Here is a 19,095-nt window from a genome sequence, read left to right on the forward strand (position 1 = left end):
TTGTGTTTTAGACTTTTAGGTATTTTATTATTTCACGATTACCTTTTAAAATACAAGCGTCATTATTTTTGGATCTAAATTTTTTTGTTACTCATTTATGTCGAGTGTAATAAAAAATTCAGCAGAGGCTTTAGTTTAGCTGGCACAGATATCTGACACAGCTTCAAGAGTTCATCGTGGTGTGGGTGGTCGAAACGTAAACAATAAATTAGTATAAGAAATAGATTTAGTGACTAGAATTTTGGGACACACAATTTATTGAAGTGGTAGAAATATTTAGAGCAGGAGCAGGTTTACACAGAAACGGAATTACAATAGGCTAGATTTGATACAGTTCATTCAACAGCAAATTTGATGATAAGGAGTAAGGATTTTCACAGATGTGGAGGCCATCATCTCCAACAACTCCTCTGATTTACAAGACAAGCCTACCATTTAACAAGGCAAAAGGTAGGGTGATATGCAAAAAACACGTGGTTATCTCGAACAAAATTACTTACATGGATTAAATCTTGGTAATTTGAGGGACTAGCAGTAAGTTGCTTAGGTTGAGAGTGTAACACTCCAAAATTTATCCGAGTATCCTTAGGATTTTAGTGAAGGAAGTGCTTAAGTGTATAGATTCATCTGCCTTACTATTAACTATTTATAACAAAGTTAAAGTACCTTAATGTGTGAGAAAAAGCACATTATGTTCCCTTCGTGTATTCGAAGTTGAGGACTGTGAACGCGAAGTTAGTGTGTTTTCAAACTTGTGTTATTTGTACTTCGCATGCACGACATGGAGTGTTTGTGTGTGTGAAAGTATCATGTTTTGAGCACTTGCCTCCATTCTCATCTTTACAACATTGAAGCTTTTTGAGGTGATCCCTGCCTCTTGTGAACCTTTGATGATGGAAAGCTCCTTGAAGGTCAAATTCCTCACTAGTCACCTCTATTCCATCATTTTTGTTTTTCTTGGTAAGACTTGTTCCTTTGAATGTCAATTCTTGAGCAGTAATCTCACTTATGTTTGAATCCTTGTTATCTATGTTGAGGATCTCACCATGTATGGGATTTAGAGCATGCCCAAGAAGAAGAAACTCAAGCTTTTTGCCAAGACCCTTTGGGATCATTATTGCTACTACCTTAGCTAAGGTTTGAACCTATATTTTGAGTTTGGTTCAAGTTTCTCCAATATTAAAGTGTTATTACCCTGTGCCATAGGGATATTGTTGGTTCGTCATGAGAGGGTCTAAGGATCATCACATCAAACCTTGTACAATTATACAAGTGAGAGGGACACCATACTTTAACCCAAATATTTAAGGCATTAGGTTTATGTGTCCTCTCCGATGTGAGACATATTACTTACACTTGATATTTCAACACGATGTTACCAATTTGTTAACACCTTAACGGTGAAGTTGTCCTTAGATGTCAAGGATCTTTTCGAACCAACCGGGTTCTCTACTGAGTCCCTTTTCATGGGATAAGTACTTTAATCTCGATTCTTGTCAATTGATGTCATAACTATTCATTAGGAATGTAACTCTTGTCCTTTGACAAAGTTATACAATTTGTTTCTTTAGAATTTAGGTTCATTGATCAAAACTCACTTGTTAGTAAAACTCTATCATGTGTGTTCTAGCATCTGACAAATGTGTGTCATTTCTCACCATATACGGGGCTGGCCAATTGTGGAGCCCTAATGAGTGATTTAAATGAATTAAATATGTTATTAATAAACTGATCGTAAAATGAGAGAATTTTTTTTTTTAAAAGAGAAATAAAAATGTTATTACATTTCTGTGTGATTTATGGTTGATTTATGTGTGTGTGATATGTGCATACTTTGTATTGGGTTGAATTATTGCCCTATTGTGTTGTAAAAAATACTAGTTTAACTCTGAAATGTTTTTGTTGTGAATTATTCATGAGTTTGTGAACACGTTTTCTATGTTAGGAATATCTATACTATATATAAAGAAAACTATCCCTTTCAGCACACTTTTGGGTTGAAATTTTCTTTCCAAAAATACCCTTAATTTTAAATACAAATAGCCAATTATAAAATAACATGTGGATTAATAGTCAATGTCACTAATCGTCATCATTAACCTTCTTTTACCACCGTTAACCACAAATCAAACTCACAAAAAGTTTAAAAATTATATTTGCATTCTTTATGTCTGTTCTCATGAATTCAAATTGATCCAGAATTCATCATAGTACATCTCATCACCTCTAAAAAAATTAGAAAGTTCCAAGCCTCAAGAGCTTGATTAATACTTCTGAAGCACCAATGAATGGAATATCTTTAAGGTCCACTTCATGAATTGAATATCTTTCTGTTATATCCTTCGAACAATTTACTTTCCGCCAACATTAAAATTCAAGCTTTGTTTTTACTTTTTTTTTAGAAGAATGAATGAATCAGAATTTGAGAAAATCAAAGGTGAACAATAATCACTTATGCAAAAAAAAACAATCCAAAGTTTATGTTTTTTCCTGCTTTTATTTCTCACAACTCTATGAGTTTTTTTAATTATTTTTTAAATAAAAATAATAGCCGATGAGGATTGGACTATAAATCTTCTAAAAAAGTATTAGTAACAAACGTGAGCAAAAAACATTGTTAAAGATTGGACTTTAAATCCTCTAAAAAAAGATTAGTAACAAACGTGAACAAAATATTAGGATTCAAAATCGTTTAGAATAAGATTTGTTAGCACTATATTAAATGGACTATAAATCCTCTAAAAAAAGATTAGTAACAAACGTGAGCAAAAAATATTGTTTAAGATTGGACTTTAAATCCTCTAAAAAAAAGATTAGTAACAAACATGGACAAAAAATAATGTTAAAGATTAGACTTTAAATTCTCTAATAAAAGATTAGTAACAAACGTGAGCAAAAAAAAATATTAGTAACAAACATGAGCAAAAAATAATGTTAAAAATTGGACTTTAAATCCTCTGATAAAAATATTAGTAACAAAAGTGAGCAAAATATGTTGAGTTCATAAATAATTGGTATATGCCTTGACAATATTTTGTTTATAAATCAAATATCAATAATTTTCATTAACATTTTAAAATTTAAATCAAAATGATACAAATAAACATAATAAAATAATCACATGCGTTAGCGCAGTAGAAAGAGCGGACAGACGGGCACAATAGTGCCCGTCTTTCCGCTAGTGTAGATAATGAATATGAACTGTGATATGTGTTGGTCACCATCCTTTTTTTTTTTTTTTTTTACTAAATTTTGTTACTTGAGTTGAGCAAGTCAGAATTTAATTTTACACCACCGGTTATACAAAGCATCGTCCGTTATTCTCGTTATGTCTTGTTTCCAAAATATAAATACCAAAGTTCTTTGAAAATATGGTTTCTAAAAGTTAATTCTCATGCTTTAATTTTCTGAGAGTTTCTAAATTTAAATTAAAAAAAAACATGTGAAAAATCTTCTCATGCTTTTACTACATGTCATGCATAACAAAATGTTCATGCTTCTTTCTTTCAAAAAAAAAAAATGTTCATGTTTTTATCTCAATCCAAAGAATTTGATCTTCATGTCGATAAAAATTGATGTGCTACAATTTATCCAATCATGCATGATTCAATTAATTTTTTATTCTTTTAAACTCATTTATTTCAATGATTTCCACATCTATCTATCAAAAGGGAAATATGTTTGTCTCTTCCAGGATAAATATTTCAATTCAACAACATAATCTCTTGAGCGTGCAGCAAAACTCCTAACATGATCCCCTAAAATTAAAAAACTTTTTGTCTACAATCAAATAGTACAAGATTTTTCATGCCATTTACAATGGACACTTGCATTATTTCTCTTGGTGGACCCAACTAGTTGAAAGAAGGCAAGTTCATTGCAATTATTTGATGTCAAAAGATTACTTTATTGATGATACACCAACACAACAACAATCAATGGCTACATGATGGAAATTTTGATCTTGCAGAATCCCCTATTTTTCTTCCTTCCACCTTCCATATTACTGAGGCTTCATTGTCAGTATGCCAACTTTGCCATATACGGTCACATTCCAAGGCTGCAACACAAAATTATGAAGCAAGAGATTGTTGAAATACTAAAATATTCTCTTCATACTCTAAAGTAAAGTGACAAATAATTGGAGACAAATCAAAGTATTCAGTCATGCTTATCCATTTGAAAAAGTTGATGATGCATGACATGACAACATAGTTGACCCAAAAATAGTGATGTTTCCACTAGTAAGTAGTAACCAAGGCCATTATTTTTTTACCAATCAACAATTTGTTTTCCAAAGAGCAGAATCATATAATAACTCATGTCACTTCTTTCTTAGTCTAATTAATTGGGTTTTGGGTAGTTGTGAAGTGGCTGCCATATGGCATGCACATTTCAATGTGAGTTCATTGTTAACTATTTGTGAGAAAGAATGAGAGAGACATTACCTCTTGAGCTTCAAAGTGTAGGACTAGACTTGACATTTCAGAGAGTGAGAACAAATGGAGGGGCATCCCTTCTTGGGCCGGCAACAGAACGATAAACATAAACTTTTTCAGCATGACTATCATCGCTTCCTTCTTCCTTAATTACTTCAACATTCAACCTCGGCTTTTCTTTTGCTAACAATCTACATCCATTCATTGTTACTTGGCAGTCCGACATCCAAAGTGATCTCATTGACTCATACTTCTCCAAACCAGACAAAAGTGCTGCATCGCCGAATGGACAGTCCCTTATCTCAAGTTTTCTCAGCTTCGGACAGCCAGCAAGTACAGACTGCATCCCCAAGTCACTGCTTCCGGCAAAAGCCACTGAAAGCGTTTCCAAGTTTTTGGCATACTTCCCTATATACTCAAATGCGAGGTCAGTTAGATAACCTGATACAGAAAGCCTTTGGAGTTTAGTGCAGGTCTTAACAACTGCTCCAAAGGCCTCATCCATAGGTTCATTCGTCAGGTAATCTGGCTGATTAGGGGTCATGATGCACAGCCGGAAATGAGTGAAGTCGGGACAGTTTTGCACAACAGTAGCAACAGCATCATTTGTCATCTGATGGCAAAAGTAGAGGACGTAGTGAAGCTTCCGGCATCCTTCAGAGACAGCAATAAAACCTGATTCAGTAACCCCGTGCACAACGCCCTCGTCAAAGGGATCTGCAGGAAAAACACGTAGCTCCTCGAGCAATGGACAATATGATCCAACAGCTTCCAGTCCCTTGTCTTCAACTGTGTCTACAACCTGTATAATGTAGATGTTCCAAAACATTTTCATCATTCTTTTATGTTGCTAAAATGTCAATATCAATGAAACTTAATAAAGAGCAGATAAAGAAAATCATACCCAAAGGCGTCGAAGATTAGGACAGTGAATAAGAAGATCAGTAAGATCTTCACTGTCAACAAGAGCATAACTAAAATTCAAAAAAGTCAGATTTGTGCATGCAGAGTATAGAACTTGAAGTTGGATATATTGTGCTGATGCTGAAGCCACCCATAAACCAGAAAGGGTGTGAATACTCTTACAATTGTTGAACGCGCTTTCGAGCTCTAAATACTGCTGACATGTCAGCTCTTGTGAAAATGAGCCACTGCCAAGCTCACATAACTGAGGGGCAAGAACAAGAAGTCTTTGAAACTGTTCTAGCGTTACGCTTTTGTTAACCTTCAAAGTCTTCAAAGATTTGCACCTACCGACAAGTTTCTCAAGCGCATCGATATTTACATCATTGTTTAGGTTAGCAAAGTTCAATACTTCCAATGATGTAAAGCTTTCTGGGAAGCAACTCAACCAATCACCGCTTTTGTCATCGATGTCATTCTCTTGTATGTCAAGCTCGGTTAAATTCCTGCATCAATGTAATATTCAGAAGATGATTTATCCAAGAAATACCAAATTTTCAAATCTCGATATGATGTTGTCATTACTGAAGTTTTTTAGATTCATAAAATGCTAGCAAAATAGTGTAATTGATGTGATCAACAAATATCACACTGCTTATGCTTTCAGGGTAAAATTTTGCTGAACCAAAGTTAATAATCATATATGCAGTACTTAAAGGTTGCCCTATGCTAAATCTAAAAAAAAAAAAAAAATGTTTCCCTATTAAATCACATTTAATTATGTAACAATGAGGAAACTAAAGTTCCACAAGTATTTTTATGGATTCAACAAACATGCATGGTATCAATCAATTATAATAGCCGGATCATTAAAAATGCTTGTCCTTAATTAAGAATCTTTAAAAGCTTTTTGCACATATACAAGTGGTTGTGATTGCTTGACAATGTAAATAATTTATGTCAACGGTATATCAAAATTAAACTCTATTTATAAATGTCCTGTATTTTAGTGAATCCTAATAAATCAATCTATGAATTAATGGAAAATTGTCATTCTCATCAACTTTTCTCCAGTAAATGAAAAACAATGCAAACCAGGCAGCCATACAGACAACAAATCTTAGCCAAGCCTATCCTCATAGGACAAGGATTCTCTAATTGGTCTCTACCGAAAAATGTCCGGAAGGTCTAACGTTTATCACAATTGACAATAAATACTGATATATTTAGGCTCATCATCTTCATCCAGATTCGAATCCAGGATCTTGCAGTTGTGTGTGAATTTCAATTGGTATTTATCAATTAGTGTACAGATCATAAAATAAAGTTTGAAGACAAATAAATCTTACTTGCAATTAGTGGCAACTGCAGCCAAGCCATCAGTGCTAAATCCTTCACAGCTCAGCAGAGAAAGTGCTTTGAAATTATGAAAAGAAAAAGCCAAAAACTCTAAACTCTCATCAGTAACAACCATTCTCTTAAGCCTCAACTCCTCAAGAAAAGGGTACTTTTCAGCAAAAACAACCAACCATGAATGAATATCAGCACCCCAATTTTCAGGAACCAAGTTGAAGTCAGAGAAACGTGGCTTCCCTTTGAGTGTAACACTTCTTATGTTTGGAAATCTACTTGTCAAGATCTCAGGAGTGACAGAATAACAGTTACCTATGAAAACATTCCTCCTTGACAATCTTTCAGCGTTGTACCACTGTTTGCAAACTAAAGAAACTGAATTTCTGTCTTTGTGTGACTTCACTGTTCCAAGAACTTGTTTCAACACTTCATCTTTGTCTCTCTTACACTCCTCCATGTTCAACAACACAACAACAAAAAGAAACTAACTTTAAACTACCCTTTTGGAGATTTTTTTTGTCAAGTAGTTGAAATATAGCAATGTACTAACTACTAAGAGTGATTCTCAACACTGAAAATTTTGAATGCAAAGGTACTTGGTTGCATACCAAAACATGGAACTTGATGGAAGGAAAAAACACAGAAGAATAATTAATGAAGAGATCTAGAAAAGGAATCTGAGATCTGTTAAATAATACTATTTTATGAAGAAGAGTGATGATGATAAGGAAAGGTCAATGAAAGTAGTGATTTTTCACATGAATTTGTCCTTGTTGTCCAACAACACAACATTGTAATTGGTACACGTGTGGATACTTTTCCTTTCAACTATGTAGACGAGTCCTCGCGGATAACACTTGGTTGACAGTGTAGTTGGTGATATTGAGGATACTGTTCAAGCACAATGTCACGATTACAAAAAAAAATGTGAAAAAAAAGAAGAAAATCACTTGTAACATTGTGGTCGATCAATTCATCAATGTCATCCAAGTATTATCCGAGTACTATCTAATATGAGTTTATTTTTTACTAATCTCATATGAAAAAATAATGACGGAATTAATGTATCTAGTTTGCGTATGAATTTTATTAAATTATCAGTTTTTGTATATATATTTTACGTGTGGATTACAATAGATAAAATATATTATTTATTCAATAAATACAAAAAAGAAGAAAAAAATTACTTTTATTTGAGATTGGAAGGAGTATTTTTTATTAATTTCTTTTCTCTCGAAATAAATACAACTATTATAAATAATAAAAGTTTGTATGATGATGTGAAATTGTTTTTGTAAATGTTGAAATAACATTTCTTGCGGTGACAAGAGTAAAGGTGAAAACAAGTTAGGCCAATCTAGGAAGATCTACATCCTAATCTATGTTGGTATCAATTTTTTAAAAGCATGTTTAGCTAAAAAGATTGAACTACATGCTATAAGAAAAGCCTTTGATACCTTATGTAAATATGAATGATATTTTTTTTTTATTATTATATTAAATTTTGTACTTTAGATTAAACTATAAATTTGTTAGTCTTCGTTAGCTTAACTCAGTTGGTTGGACAATGCATAAAATATGCAAGGTCCGGGGTTCAAACCCCGGCCACTACAAAAAAAAAACTATAAATTTGTTAATTTTTATCTGAAATATTAACTTTGTTGATCTACATTAATTTTTCCATATTTAAATAGTGAAATATGATGTCGTATATAGTCAATTTTTGTAAAATATCATGTTAAATATCAAAATGGAGTATGATCTCATTGAATTGTCAGATCATTAGTATATTTAACCGTATATACGATTACTTATTTAAATAAGTTCATATAAAATAGACTTTTAAAGCAATGGAGAATAATTTGTATAGTTAACAACAACTTGAAAGTTCAACTCTTTAGACGGTTTGCTCAAAAAAAAACTCTTTAGACGGTAAAAAATTCACGATGAATGACATGAAACTCAAGAAGTAGTATGTCGAATGTGCCTGCAATGTGACTTTAAAAACCTGTTGTGGTTACCTAAATAGTTGCCATCAATATTACTAAATGTGCAATTATAATTAGAGAGTTTCACTAAACCCATTGATCCTCAAGACTTGTGGTCGGTGAACTAAAGATGCAAGAATTGAGAGTGGCACACATATTGCAATTTTCCATTGAAAGACAATAAGTAAGGATCGTAGTATGTGAAAAGCAACCAAAGTTCTGATTTCTTCAAAGACCACCACACCGTAAAGGATAAGATATTGAAATTAGGGTTAATTATGTTTCTAGTCCCTATAAAATAGCGATCTTGTAAGTTTAGTCCCTACTTAATTTTAATAGCATTTTTAGTCCCTAATTTTGTTTTTCTGCACTGAGTATTAGTCCCTACTCAATTCAAATTTTAGTCCCTACTCAATTCAAATTTGTTTAATTTATGCTTAAACTCTTAAATTTTTGAACAATTTTTTGCAGACATGTTTAGAACATTACTAAAAGTTCGTCCGCAAAAAATTATCGCAAAATTTGATTTCTACATCCAGATTTTATTACTTTTTATCTTTAACTTTTGTCGTTTTAAAAAATTCATATTAATTCATTTCATGTCAGAAAATTCTAAATTTTAGTAAACGAACCTTTCATAGTGTTCTAATCTTATCTCAAAAAAATCGTACAAAAATTTAAGAGTTTAAGGATAATTAATCAAACTTTGTTTTAGCAGGGACTAAAATTATAAGTAAATTTTTTTTTATAGGGACTAAAAATGCTATTAAAATTAAGTAGGGACTAAACTTACAAGGTCACTATTTTATAGGGACTAGAAACATAATTAACCCTTGAAATTATGGGAAGAGAGACCTAGCTTAAGCCAATTGAGAGCATCGAGATCAGAGAAAATCTCAACAAAGAGGAAGCCCAAAACATGTCGAAGATGTTAAGGTCGTGAAATCTCAAATGCAATAAAAAACAATTCATCAAAGGAAGAGAAGCACATACAAAGATCTTTCTCTCATCTTTTATCTCTCACTCCCACATTTTTTTTTCACTTTTCATTATTTTTTATTTTTATTTTTTCATTGAATAAAAACTATTTATCTTTGTCCTCTCCTTCGTATTCTCTATTTCTCCGACTCTCTTTTTACACTTTTCAAAAGTTTTTTTTTACTACCACTTCATTAACAATTGTAAAACACAAAAATTAAATCCAATCACTAATAGCAATTCCAAAATTTGAAAACGTTGACAAGAGAGCAAAAACACATGGCTGTCTCCATGCTCTCATTTTTAATCAGCTGTTAATAAGTTTTAAGGCTGCAAACAAGCAAGTTCGACCTCAGAAGTGCTGGGAAGGATAGCGAAAAAGATATCAATGAAAGGAGAAATGTGAATTATCATCCTTCCTTAAAGTATAATGTGAATTGAATTACAGTATTATAAATTAATTAATTATTTTAATTAATAGGTTTGTTATCAATTTAAGAGAATTTCAGACCAATTAAGAGGTTTATGAGCTATTTTTTTCTCAGTTAAACCTTGGTTGATTTTTTTTATTGATATTTGAATTTAAAGTTCAAGTAACACATGTCTCTTGGTTCATTTGATTTGAGCCGAACTGAACCAAACTAAATTGTTCATGAACTTAAATCGAGTCGAGTTGAATAAACAATTTTTAATGAACTCAAATTGAGTTTTAAGCTGGACTGAACTAAGTTCGACTTAACTTCACCTTCACACATAAGTGTTAAATTTGAGTGAAGTATTTGTCTATGTGGTTATAAGGCCGGAGAGTGTGCGCATATGTTACCATTGGAAAAAAAAAACATTTTCTCTTGTAAAACAAATTTAGGCAATTACCGGTTATGACATAACATTTTAGATCATGTGTCAGCGCTACGTTAAACATCCATGTCTTAGATGAAAAAATGAACAGACGGACCAAACTGATATACAATTAACAATTTCAAAATACTTTATCATCTCTTCAATTTTGAGGGGTATTTGAAATTTTTACAATCTGGGGTTTTTATTTTTGCATAAGCGGGGGTTATCAACTATTTACACAAAATGAATACCCCTCGAAATTGTCCTTGTAAAATAATAACAAGCTTTTATGTTTAGGCCCAACAAAAAAATTATTTATTTTTAGTTCCTATTTACATTTTATAAGGATTATTTTGGTGGACTAAAAATGTCTATTTTTGTAAAAAGTTTTTTAAAATAGAGACTATTCTTACAAACTACAATATTATAGAGGGTTTAAATTATCATGAAAATTTATATGGATTAAATCTGAAAATTTGTAATTTTGTAGGGATTAAAAATGTATTTAACAAAAAAAAAAAGCTTAAATATGTAAATCGTCCTTGTAATTTGGCGTGTTTTTGGTTTTCGTCCCTGTATCTTTTTTTGTTCTAAAACTGCCCCTGTAAGTTAATAACTTTTTGATTTTCGTCCATCCCGTCAACTTCTGTTACAAAAATGCACATGTGGCAAACAGAGGATGACGTGACAGATGATGCTGACATGGCAAACTTATTGATGAGTCACATAGTGACAGGGACCAAAACCAAAAAACAAAATTAGTAGAGGGACCAAAGCCAAAAAAACAAAATTCGTAAAGGGACCAAAACCAAAAAACAAAAATTGTAGATGGACCCTGACTATTTCCAGGACCAAAACCAAAAAACAAAATTTGTAGAGGGACCAAAACCAAAAAACGAGAAGACGAAAAATTCAAATTTAATTACATTTCTTCATCTTCTTCCCACATCTTCTTCTTCATTACTATCATTGTCTTCATAAACTTCATCATCATCATCAAACAAACACAGAAATTCATCACTTCAAAATCGAAAAATCCATCAACTCAAAACAACAACAAACTCAGTCCAACACCTTCAATTATACCTTCATGTGATAATTTCTTTTTTATTTCTTCTCACAAACAACGAAATCAAATTATACCAATATACCCAATGTTCAACGTGCAATCCAATTTCACACACTTTAAAATCGTTTAAAATAAAACTCATCTCAATTAAACATTCCAACATATTTTTCAATTCTATTTATTATCCCTTTAGATCTTCAAATGAAAACAATATTCATATCAAACTTGAACCTTTTTCTTATAATCCAATTTCACACAACAATCTTCCAAATCAACCGAAAAAAGAACACGACCCAAATGTCCGAAACAAAAATGATGAGATTAAAGTTCAAAGAATCGACGAAGAAAGCATTTGGAGTGACCAAGAAACAGCAGAGACGCGAGATCAATGATGAGACGAGAGTTGGTAATAAAAAAAACAGAAAATTCATTCATTAGGTTTTTCAATTTGAGAATTTTTGTGAATTTTTTCAATATTGGGAATTCAAGCATTCACAATGAGGATTTTGTTGTTATAATTTGATTTTGATATTACCAATAAAAGTTTAGTTGGGACTATGGACATTGTGGATTTTAGTGTTGAGATGTCAATCTGACCATTGTCAATGAAGATTTTGTTTGGGTTTGTGAGTTGTCTATTGAGGGTGCGATGATGATTTTGAGTTTTTTTTTTAATCTCTTTTCTGAGTATTTTTTCTGGGTTTTTTGATGAATTTATGAAGACAATGATGAAGATGTAAAAGAGGTGGAAGGAAGAAGATGAAGAAATGTATTTTTTTTCTCGCTTTTTGGTTTTGGTCCCTTTACAAATTTTGTTTTTTTGCCTCTGGTCCCTCTACAAATTTTGTTTTTTGGTCTTGGTCCCTCTCACCGTGTGACTAATCAATAAGTTTGCCACATCAGCATCGTCTGTCAAGTCAGACACTACCACATCATCATCCGTTTGCCACATGTGCGTTTTTGTAAGGAAGTTGACGGGAGGGACGAAAATAAAAAAAATTATTAACTTACAGATAGTTTTAGAACAAAAAAAGATAGCGGACGAAAACCAAAAACACAAACAAGATTAGGTGGCATTTAGGGTGGGTGAGGGAAAGAATTTCCCACCATGGGAAAGATACTTTTTAACGGTTGGATCAAAGAAAGACCATAGTATTATCATAGTCTCTCAATATTATATTATTATTTTTACATTATCTTCTATCATCCTTCTCTCTCACCTCCATGTCTCTACTCCCTCACCCACTACCAAGCAACATCAACAACAACCACCTCTCAAAATCAACCTATTGACCTCCACTACAAATCCAAGCAAAAGAAGCTAAATGACCACCTCGCTATTCCCCCCATTCTCTTAGCCTTTTCTCACAAACAATGGACTGTAACCTTAGCTTCTTTCCCACATGTTGATCTCGTTACACTTATAATCTCACAAACAAATTCCTTAAAAATATTCATCGATAGAATTATCAACATTTTCTTACAAAAACCCTACAATGTCAATTTCAACATAATGAACATGAATCCTAAAATCAAGGAATGGCCGAAGAAACAGCAAAAACACCACAATAATTAAAACTTTATCTTGTTATTTTCTGTTAGAAATTTCATGAAAGTCTAGGAATAGAAAATTAAAATTAAAATGGAAAAGGAAAACAGTAAAGATTTTGGGGTTTTTTTTTTTTTTTTTTTTTCTATCAGTTTAATCATATCACTTTGAATGCATCATTCAATCTGTTTTTTGTTTTTTATTTTTATAATGATATGGTCATTTAGATGTTTTTTTTTAATTATTTATCACCATGAAGGGGAAACCCAGAAGTTGTTGATGGAAAGGTTGAGTGGGTGGCATAGAGGGGAGAGAATAGAAGTAGAAGATAGTGTTAAAAGAATATAGTGCTGAAGGACCATGATAAAAATGTGTTCCTTAATTGATCTAACAGTTTAAATAAACTGACCCATGATGGGAAAATCTTTCCCATTCCCACCCTAAATGCCACCACAAGATTATTACAATACAGGACACGCCCTGAAACCTAAACCCCGAGAGTCTCCGTTGAAAAAGAAAACCCTAAACCCCAACTGCTTCATCTCCGCGCGGCAGCTACACATCTCCTCGGCGTCCAATTTTCGGCGTCCCTCTCCACTCCGGCCGCCACAGTGAGTTTAATCCTTACTACTCAATCGTATCCGTTATTCCTCTATGTCGTAATTGATTTTATCTTGTTATGTGAAACTCGGAATTTTTTGGTCAAGGCATCATAATGGGGAAAACAGCGTACAAGAAGTTGAAGGGTAGCCAAAGTTTCAGACAAAGGTTACTTCTCTCCACTCTCTCTTCTACTCCTATTACCATTGAAGACATACGCCCCAACCAAACTTATCCTGGTCTTGCCAAACACGAGATTTCACTCCTCCGTTTATTTGATACTGTCTCTGATGGTTGCACTGTCGAAATCTACGAAACTGGTAATCTATTTTTTCTTTACCTTTTGTCTTTCTTTACTACTTCTTTTTTTGAAATTATAATTACTTTGATTGCGTTTTCGCAGGTACCAAATTGAAGTACAAACCAGGAACTATTATGGGTGGCAGAATAAATAATCCATTCCAATGCGATGTTTCACGTTCCATTGGTTATTATCTTGAACCGCTCATTGTCTTGTGTTTGTTTGCTAAGGAACCTCTCAACATTAGACTCAAAGGTTATTCTTACACTTGTTCTTCTTTTTATTTCATTGTTAGTACTTATAATTTTACAAAACAAGTAGAAAATGAAATAAAAGGATCAATATAATGCCTTGTTTGGATAAACAACTTAGCCAATTGCCTATAGAATTAGCACTTATTGTATAAGCTGTTTCTATAACAAACGATGAAATAAAAGTCAAATTGTTTCCATAAACTATCTTGGAGATTTTATGGAACTGAGCTGGAAGTAGCTTATGGACGGACTGTTTCCATAAGCTCTTCCAAGTAAGTAGGTCGATAAATGTTTATGTCAGTAGATAAGCTCAACTAAGTCAATGCAAACATGCATGGAGTATATAAAAGCTTCAAAACTAGAACAGAAGGACCGTTTAGAAGATATCCCTTAATGACGTTGATTGAGAGTTGAAACTGTTGAATGTATTGTTATCAGGAATTACAAATGATTCTAAAGATCCATCAGTTGATACCTTCAAGTCTGCTGCTTTTCACATACTAAAGCGCTTTGGAGTGGATTTTGAAGCCATAAGTCTTAAAATAGAGAGTCGTGGACTACCTCCTAATGGTGGCGGCGAAGTTGTTTTGTCGCTTCCTATTGTTCAGAGTCTAACCGTAAGTTTCTCAACATCTATTTATGCTTCATTTCAATTTATTTTGGTAGCTTATATTTCTTTTCCTAGCAGGCAGTGAGTTGGATCGATGAGGGTTTTGTTAAAAAGATTCGAGGAGTTACGTTTTCAACCAAAGTATCTTCACAGTTTGAAACTAGCATGATTAGAGCTGCACGTGGAATCATCAATCCACTAGTTTCTGATGTGCACATTTTTACTGATCACAGAACAGGTCCACCGGCTGGAAAGTATGATTCCTTTCTTTTGGTAGATATTTTGGAATATTTCATTTGAATTTTTCAATGTATATTTGATAGAAACAAAGAAAATCATATTGCATGAAACCATAATACCTTTTTATTTATTTGGTCGTTTGTTGGCACAGCTCTCCTGGATATGGAATTTCACTGGTTGCAGAGACTACTTCTGGTTGCTACATTTCTGTCGATACCACTGCTGCTCATGTTAGGGATGAAGATACTTCTGGCCTTGCAGATGATGTGAAAAAGGATCTGATGCCTCCAGAGGAGATTGGTGAGGGGATTGCTAATGTTTTACTAGGGGAGATAGCTCAATCTGGAGTGGTAGATTCATCATATCAGGTTAGCAAGTTGATAATTTTAGCCCGCTTTAATCGTTGTTTATCTAATGATTGATACTGGTATCTAACAAGTAGAAATATGGAGGGAAACCTTTTGTACTTGTAGATGATCCTAGCTAACAGATGCCGGTGATAAACAGTAAAAATATAGAATAACAGATTATAGAGAGTTAGACTTTTATCTCTGTTTAATTTTCGACACATCTTCAGCTGCCCTCACATCCCACCTTCAGCATATCCTAATCTTTTCCTCCTCTATTGGACAGTCTTGTTTGTTACAGTAAACTTCAATCAGTCTCGTTGATAATCACTTCTTTTCATGTTTTTTTTTTCTTTATTTTATATTCATTTGTCATGTTAGTTAGACTGATTTTCCGGGTGTGCATGTTTTGGATATTCATAAAACCAAATCATAACTAGATTTCAACTTCAAAAATCTCTTTGTAAAACCACTTCAGCTTCAAAGTCAGTTTTAGCAAAAACTTGTTCAAAACCTGTTGCAGCACCAATTGCATAACTAGATTCTTTGAAGAATTGGAGCACAGGAGCCACAATTTTATAAAGCCACATCAAAGTGCTACCTAAGTGCATCATGAAACATGTAATTGAATATAAAGCAGTAGTTTCTCTAATTTCTCTGGAACTACGAGTTTCTAAAGCAACTGTTGCATGGGTGAAGTTATCAATCCAAACTTAATGCTTCAGAGAATGTGATAGCACCCTTGTCAGAATGCATAAATCATAATTTATAAATGAAGTTAAAAGGACAGAGACTTGAGATCTCAGTATCTCTAGTAGTAGTAATTAATGTTGTCATTTTTTGCTTGGATAATCTTATGTCTAGTATGTGTTCCTATGGGTGCTGCATTTAAATCATTCCATGACATGGTTATCTTTTAATGGAAGAAAAAAGCATGTTTTGTCATGACAAGAAACACATAGACTATTGTTTTACCTATTTGAATAACTAGCATGAGATGAACAGGGTAGAATTGTGTTCAATTTATAATATAACTCCTAAAAGCAGTCAAATAAAGTAGAACCCAATTATTATATGAAATCTTTGCCTTTGCAATGCCAACTTTGCATTTGGCCCATTTCATTTTTCATATACACTGTTGGAAAAAATGTTAAACAAAGAGGTATGGTAATGGACGCATTTTCAAAGAAAATCTTAGCTGTATAAAACAGTTTTCAAAGGCATTTTCAACCTTGCTTGCACCACTTCAGATTCTGTTATTTTACTTCTTTGTGAAACTTGCTCTCTTTAGCAATATTGCTATATTTATCTGTAGCTAGCCATGAATATTGAGTTAGTAACATAGTTATACATGGCTTGATGTCTTCCTTGCTAGATGTGCTGCGTCAAGGCTTTGCCTTGGGACTCCAAGTCCAAGGTCATCAATGCCACTAATAGTATAAATAAGATTGGATAGTATCACCCAAACATTTAATTGATTCTTTCATTTAAAGTTCAAATTTCTCTCATATAAAAGACAACAATCTCAAAATGATCCCTGTGAGCATCTCATTAGTCATAATTTTGGTAATTTTTTTGAGGTCAAGTCTATGGTTCACAAGTGAGACAAGTCTTGCTTGCACCATGCACAAAATTTATTTTCACCAATGGATTGGATCAAATGTGATATGATGTGACTTATTGATCTAATGTTAAAAAACAAACATGTGCATGGCGCAAGACTAATTTACTTGTGCACATTAGACAAAGCATTTTTTTGGTGCCAAAAGAGGATTTCTATTTGGTAATAAAAAGTTTAAGTGAGTTGGGTCCCGCGTGTTCACCAGGGTTAGGGCAGACCTCACGACTCAAAGAACACTTGACAGAGGTACTTACAGATCACCTACCAACGAGGTCCTTATGCCGACAACGTGAGTTGAATCAAACCTGTGTTGGCTACTAAAAGAGGATTTATGTGATATGAAACTCAAAGCTTCTTTTTATTATTTGTATTTTGCTTGGTAGTCTCACTTAACTAACCTAGTTTGATTTTGATAACTTTTAGTTAACAAATCAATCAACAAAAGTAACTCTACAAGTTTAGAGTTCACACCGTTTTCGCAATATCAAAAACACCACAATCAAACCCTTGCAGGCACAAATTTGAAACAAGATCCTTTTATGAGTAACCTAATTTTCGGATTGTGTCATTTTGTATTTCGGGTTTACGATAGAACATTATGGCGTAATTTGATCCATATAGCCGACCCCAGTTAGTGGGAAAAGGCTTTGGTTGTTGTTGTTGTTGTCATTTTGTACTTCATTGTCAAATACCAACATATTTTTGACTTGGTAAATGCTATTATTTGATGGATTGTGCATATCATGAAATTTGTTTCTATTTTCCATAAGGGAGATATCTAATGTTTATTTTTAATATTTCTGGTTTATATAGGGTTTGCTATTTCTTCTTTGTGCTCTATGTCCTCAAGATGTTTCCAAAGTTCGCGTTGGAAAACTTTCCCAACATGGGATTGAAACTCTTAGAAACATAAAGGATTTTCTTGATCTGACATTTATTATCAAACCAGATCCAGATACACAGTCAGTTATCCTCAAATGTATTGGGTGTGGCATGAAGAACCTTTCTAGAAAGGTCTCGTGAAGACAAGTCTAGTGAATTGAGTTTGTTCGCCAATTTTGATGGTTATTATGTATAATTTTGAGCATGATTTCAATATTTTTCGTTGTTTAATTGTTCTCTGGATATGTTAACCTCTCAATCCTTTCTGTGTAATTTATTTATAATATATATGATTGCAACTATTTACTTGCTATTCTTAGCTAGCAACCTCGTAATTTCAGGTCATGGTGGCACATACTATAACTCTAGTGCATTTTACATCTTAAAATATAAAATATGTTTGTCATCAGTTTCAGGCGAGTCAAGGGGGAGCAACTATAATCCAACCACGTACTCGTGTATTTATTTTCTATACTTTTGATTGTCTTTCTTTAGGACTGGTTTGGTGCGCATAATAAGATATAGACATGATAAAATAAAGAGTTGAATAAAGTATATGATGTGATATGATATGATAAAGAGTTGTTTGGTGCACAAATGATAAGAGGATAACAATTTTTTAGAAGGAACATTTTATTTTATTACGTGTTTGATGCACACTTGATCACAATATATTATATTTAAATGATAAAATTATCCTTGTGAAATTAATACATATTTCAGAAAAGTCATTTTTTTATTGACATTAAAAGAATATTAAGTAATGAAATAATTAGAAAAAACACTTTTTATAGAAAACAAACGACATAAATTAGGAAAAATCATGGACGAGTATAGATGGGAACAAAAGCAACGACGGAAATTTTTCTTGATATGCAATAATGATGGAAACACTCAAAAACCCATCACAATTTTATGTCGATTAGCACGCAGAAGCAACGATGGAATCATCAACGAGGGATAAATATATGAATTTGCAGCAACAATAGAAATGTAAACTCAAGTACTCGTTGCAAAAATTTGATGTCTATTAGCACTCAGAAACACAAATACTGGGTCAGAGTGATAGGTAGAAGCACAATCTCGGAGTGAAGTTGAGGGGTTGCAATTGGAGTCGAAGA

The 19,095-nt window shown here is 32.9% G+C and overlaps 2 protein-coding genes across 2 annotated transcripts; one reads left to right on the forward strand and one right to left on the reverse strand.

Moving 5' to 3' along the window:
• Nucleotides 1-3,662: 3,662 nt before the first annotated feature.
• LOC146934208 (protein TRANSPORT INHIBITOR RESPONSE 1-like) lies at nt 3,663-7,411 on the reverse strand. The gene is made up of 4 exons (XM_085706090.1): nt 6,692-7,411; nt 5,344-5,848; nt 4,449-5,241; nt 3,663-4,060 (listed from the first exon to the last, which is right to left on the reverse strand). The coding sequence occupies exons 1-3, from the start codon at nt 7,150-7,152 to the stop codon at nt 4,486-4,488; spliced, it is 1,722 nt and encodes a 573-aa protein (XP_085562216.1). The 5' UTR covers nt 7,153-7,411; the 3' UTR covers nt 3,663-4,060; nt 4,449-4,485.
• Nucleotides 7,412-13,395: 5,984 nt separating this feature from the next.
• Nucleotides 13,396-18,287, forward strand: LOC146934209 (RNA cyclase family protein). The gene is made up of 7 exons (XM_085706091.1): nt 13,396-13,730; nt 13,827-14,039; nt 14,123-14,275; nt 14,713-14,891; nt 14,963-15,138; nt 15,276-15,492; nt 17,906-18,287. Exons 2-7 carry the CDS (start codon nt 13,835-13,837, stop codon nt 18,113-18,115), a joined length of 1,140 nt encoding a protein of 379 aa, XP_085562217.1. The 5' UTR covers nt 13,396-13,730; nt 13,827-13,834; the 3' UTR covers nt 18,116-18,287.
• The last annotated feature ends 808 nt before the right edge of the window (nt 18,288-19,095 follow it).

Source organism: Medicago sativa, chromosome 4, assembly GCF_051527215.1.
Source record: "Medicago sativa cultivar Bolivia chromosome 4, Bolivia_mono, whole genome shotgun sequence".
In the NCBI taxonomy this organism is placed as follows: domain Eukaryota; kingdom Viridiplantae; phylum Streptophyta; class Magnoliopsida; order Fabales; family Fabaceae; genus Medicago; species Medicago sativa.

What these genes read in the sequence shown, in the direction of transcription:
- LOC146934208 (XM_085706090.1), bottom strand. Translation starts at nt 7,152, where the DNA reads ATGGAGGAGTGTAAGAGAGACAAAGATGAAGTGTTGAAACAAGTTCTT. An exon ending in GCAGTTGCCACTAATTGCAA is followed by an intron (nt 5,849 to 6,691) that starts GTAAGATTTATT and finishes ACATTGATGCAG; the next exon opens with GAATTTAACCGAGCTTGACA. An exon ending in CTAATCTTCGACGCCTTTGG is followed by an intron (nt 5,242 to 5,343) that starts GTATGATTTTCT and finishes TACATTATACAG; the next exon opens with GTTGTAGACACAGTTGAAGA.
- LOC146934209 (XM_085706091.1), top strand. Translation starts at nt 13,835, where the DNA reads ATGGGGAAAACAGCGTACAAGAAGTTGAAGGGTAGCCAAAGTTTCAGA. An exon ending in TGTCGAAATCTACGAAACTG is followed by an intron (nt 14,040 to 14,122) that starts GTAATCTATTTT and finishes GCGTTTTCGCAG; the next exon opens with GTACCAAATTGAAGTACAAA. An exon ending in CTATTGTTCAGAGTCTAACC is followed by an intron (nt 14,892 to 14,962) that starts GTAAGTTTCTCA and finishes TTTTCCTAGCAG; the next exon opens with GCAGTGAGTTGGATCGATGA.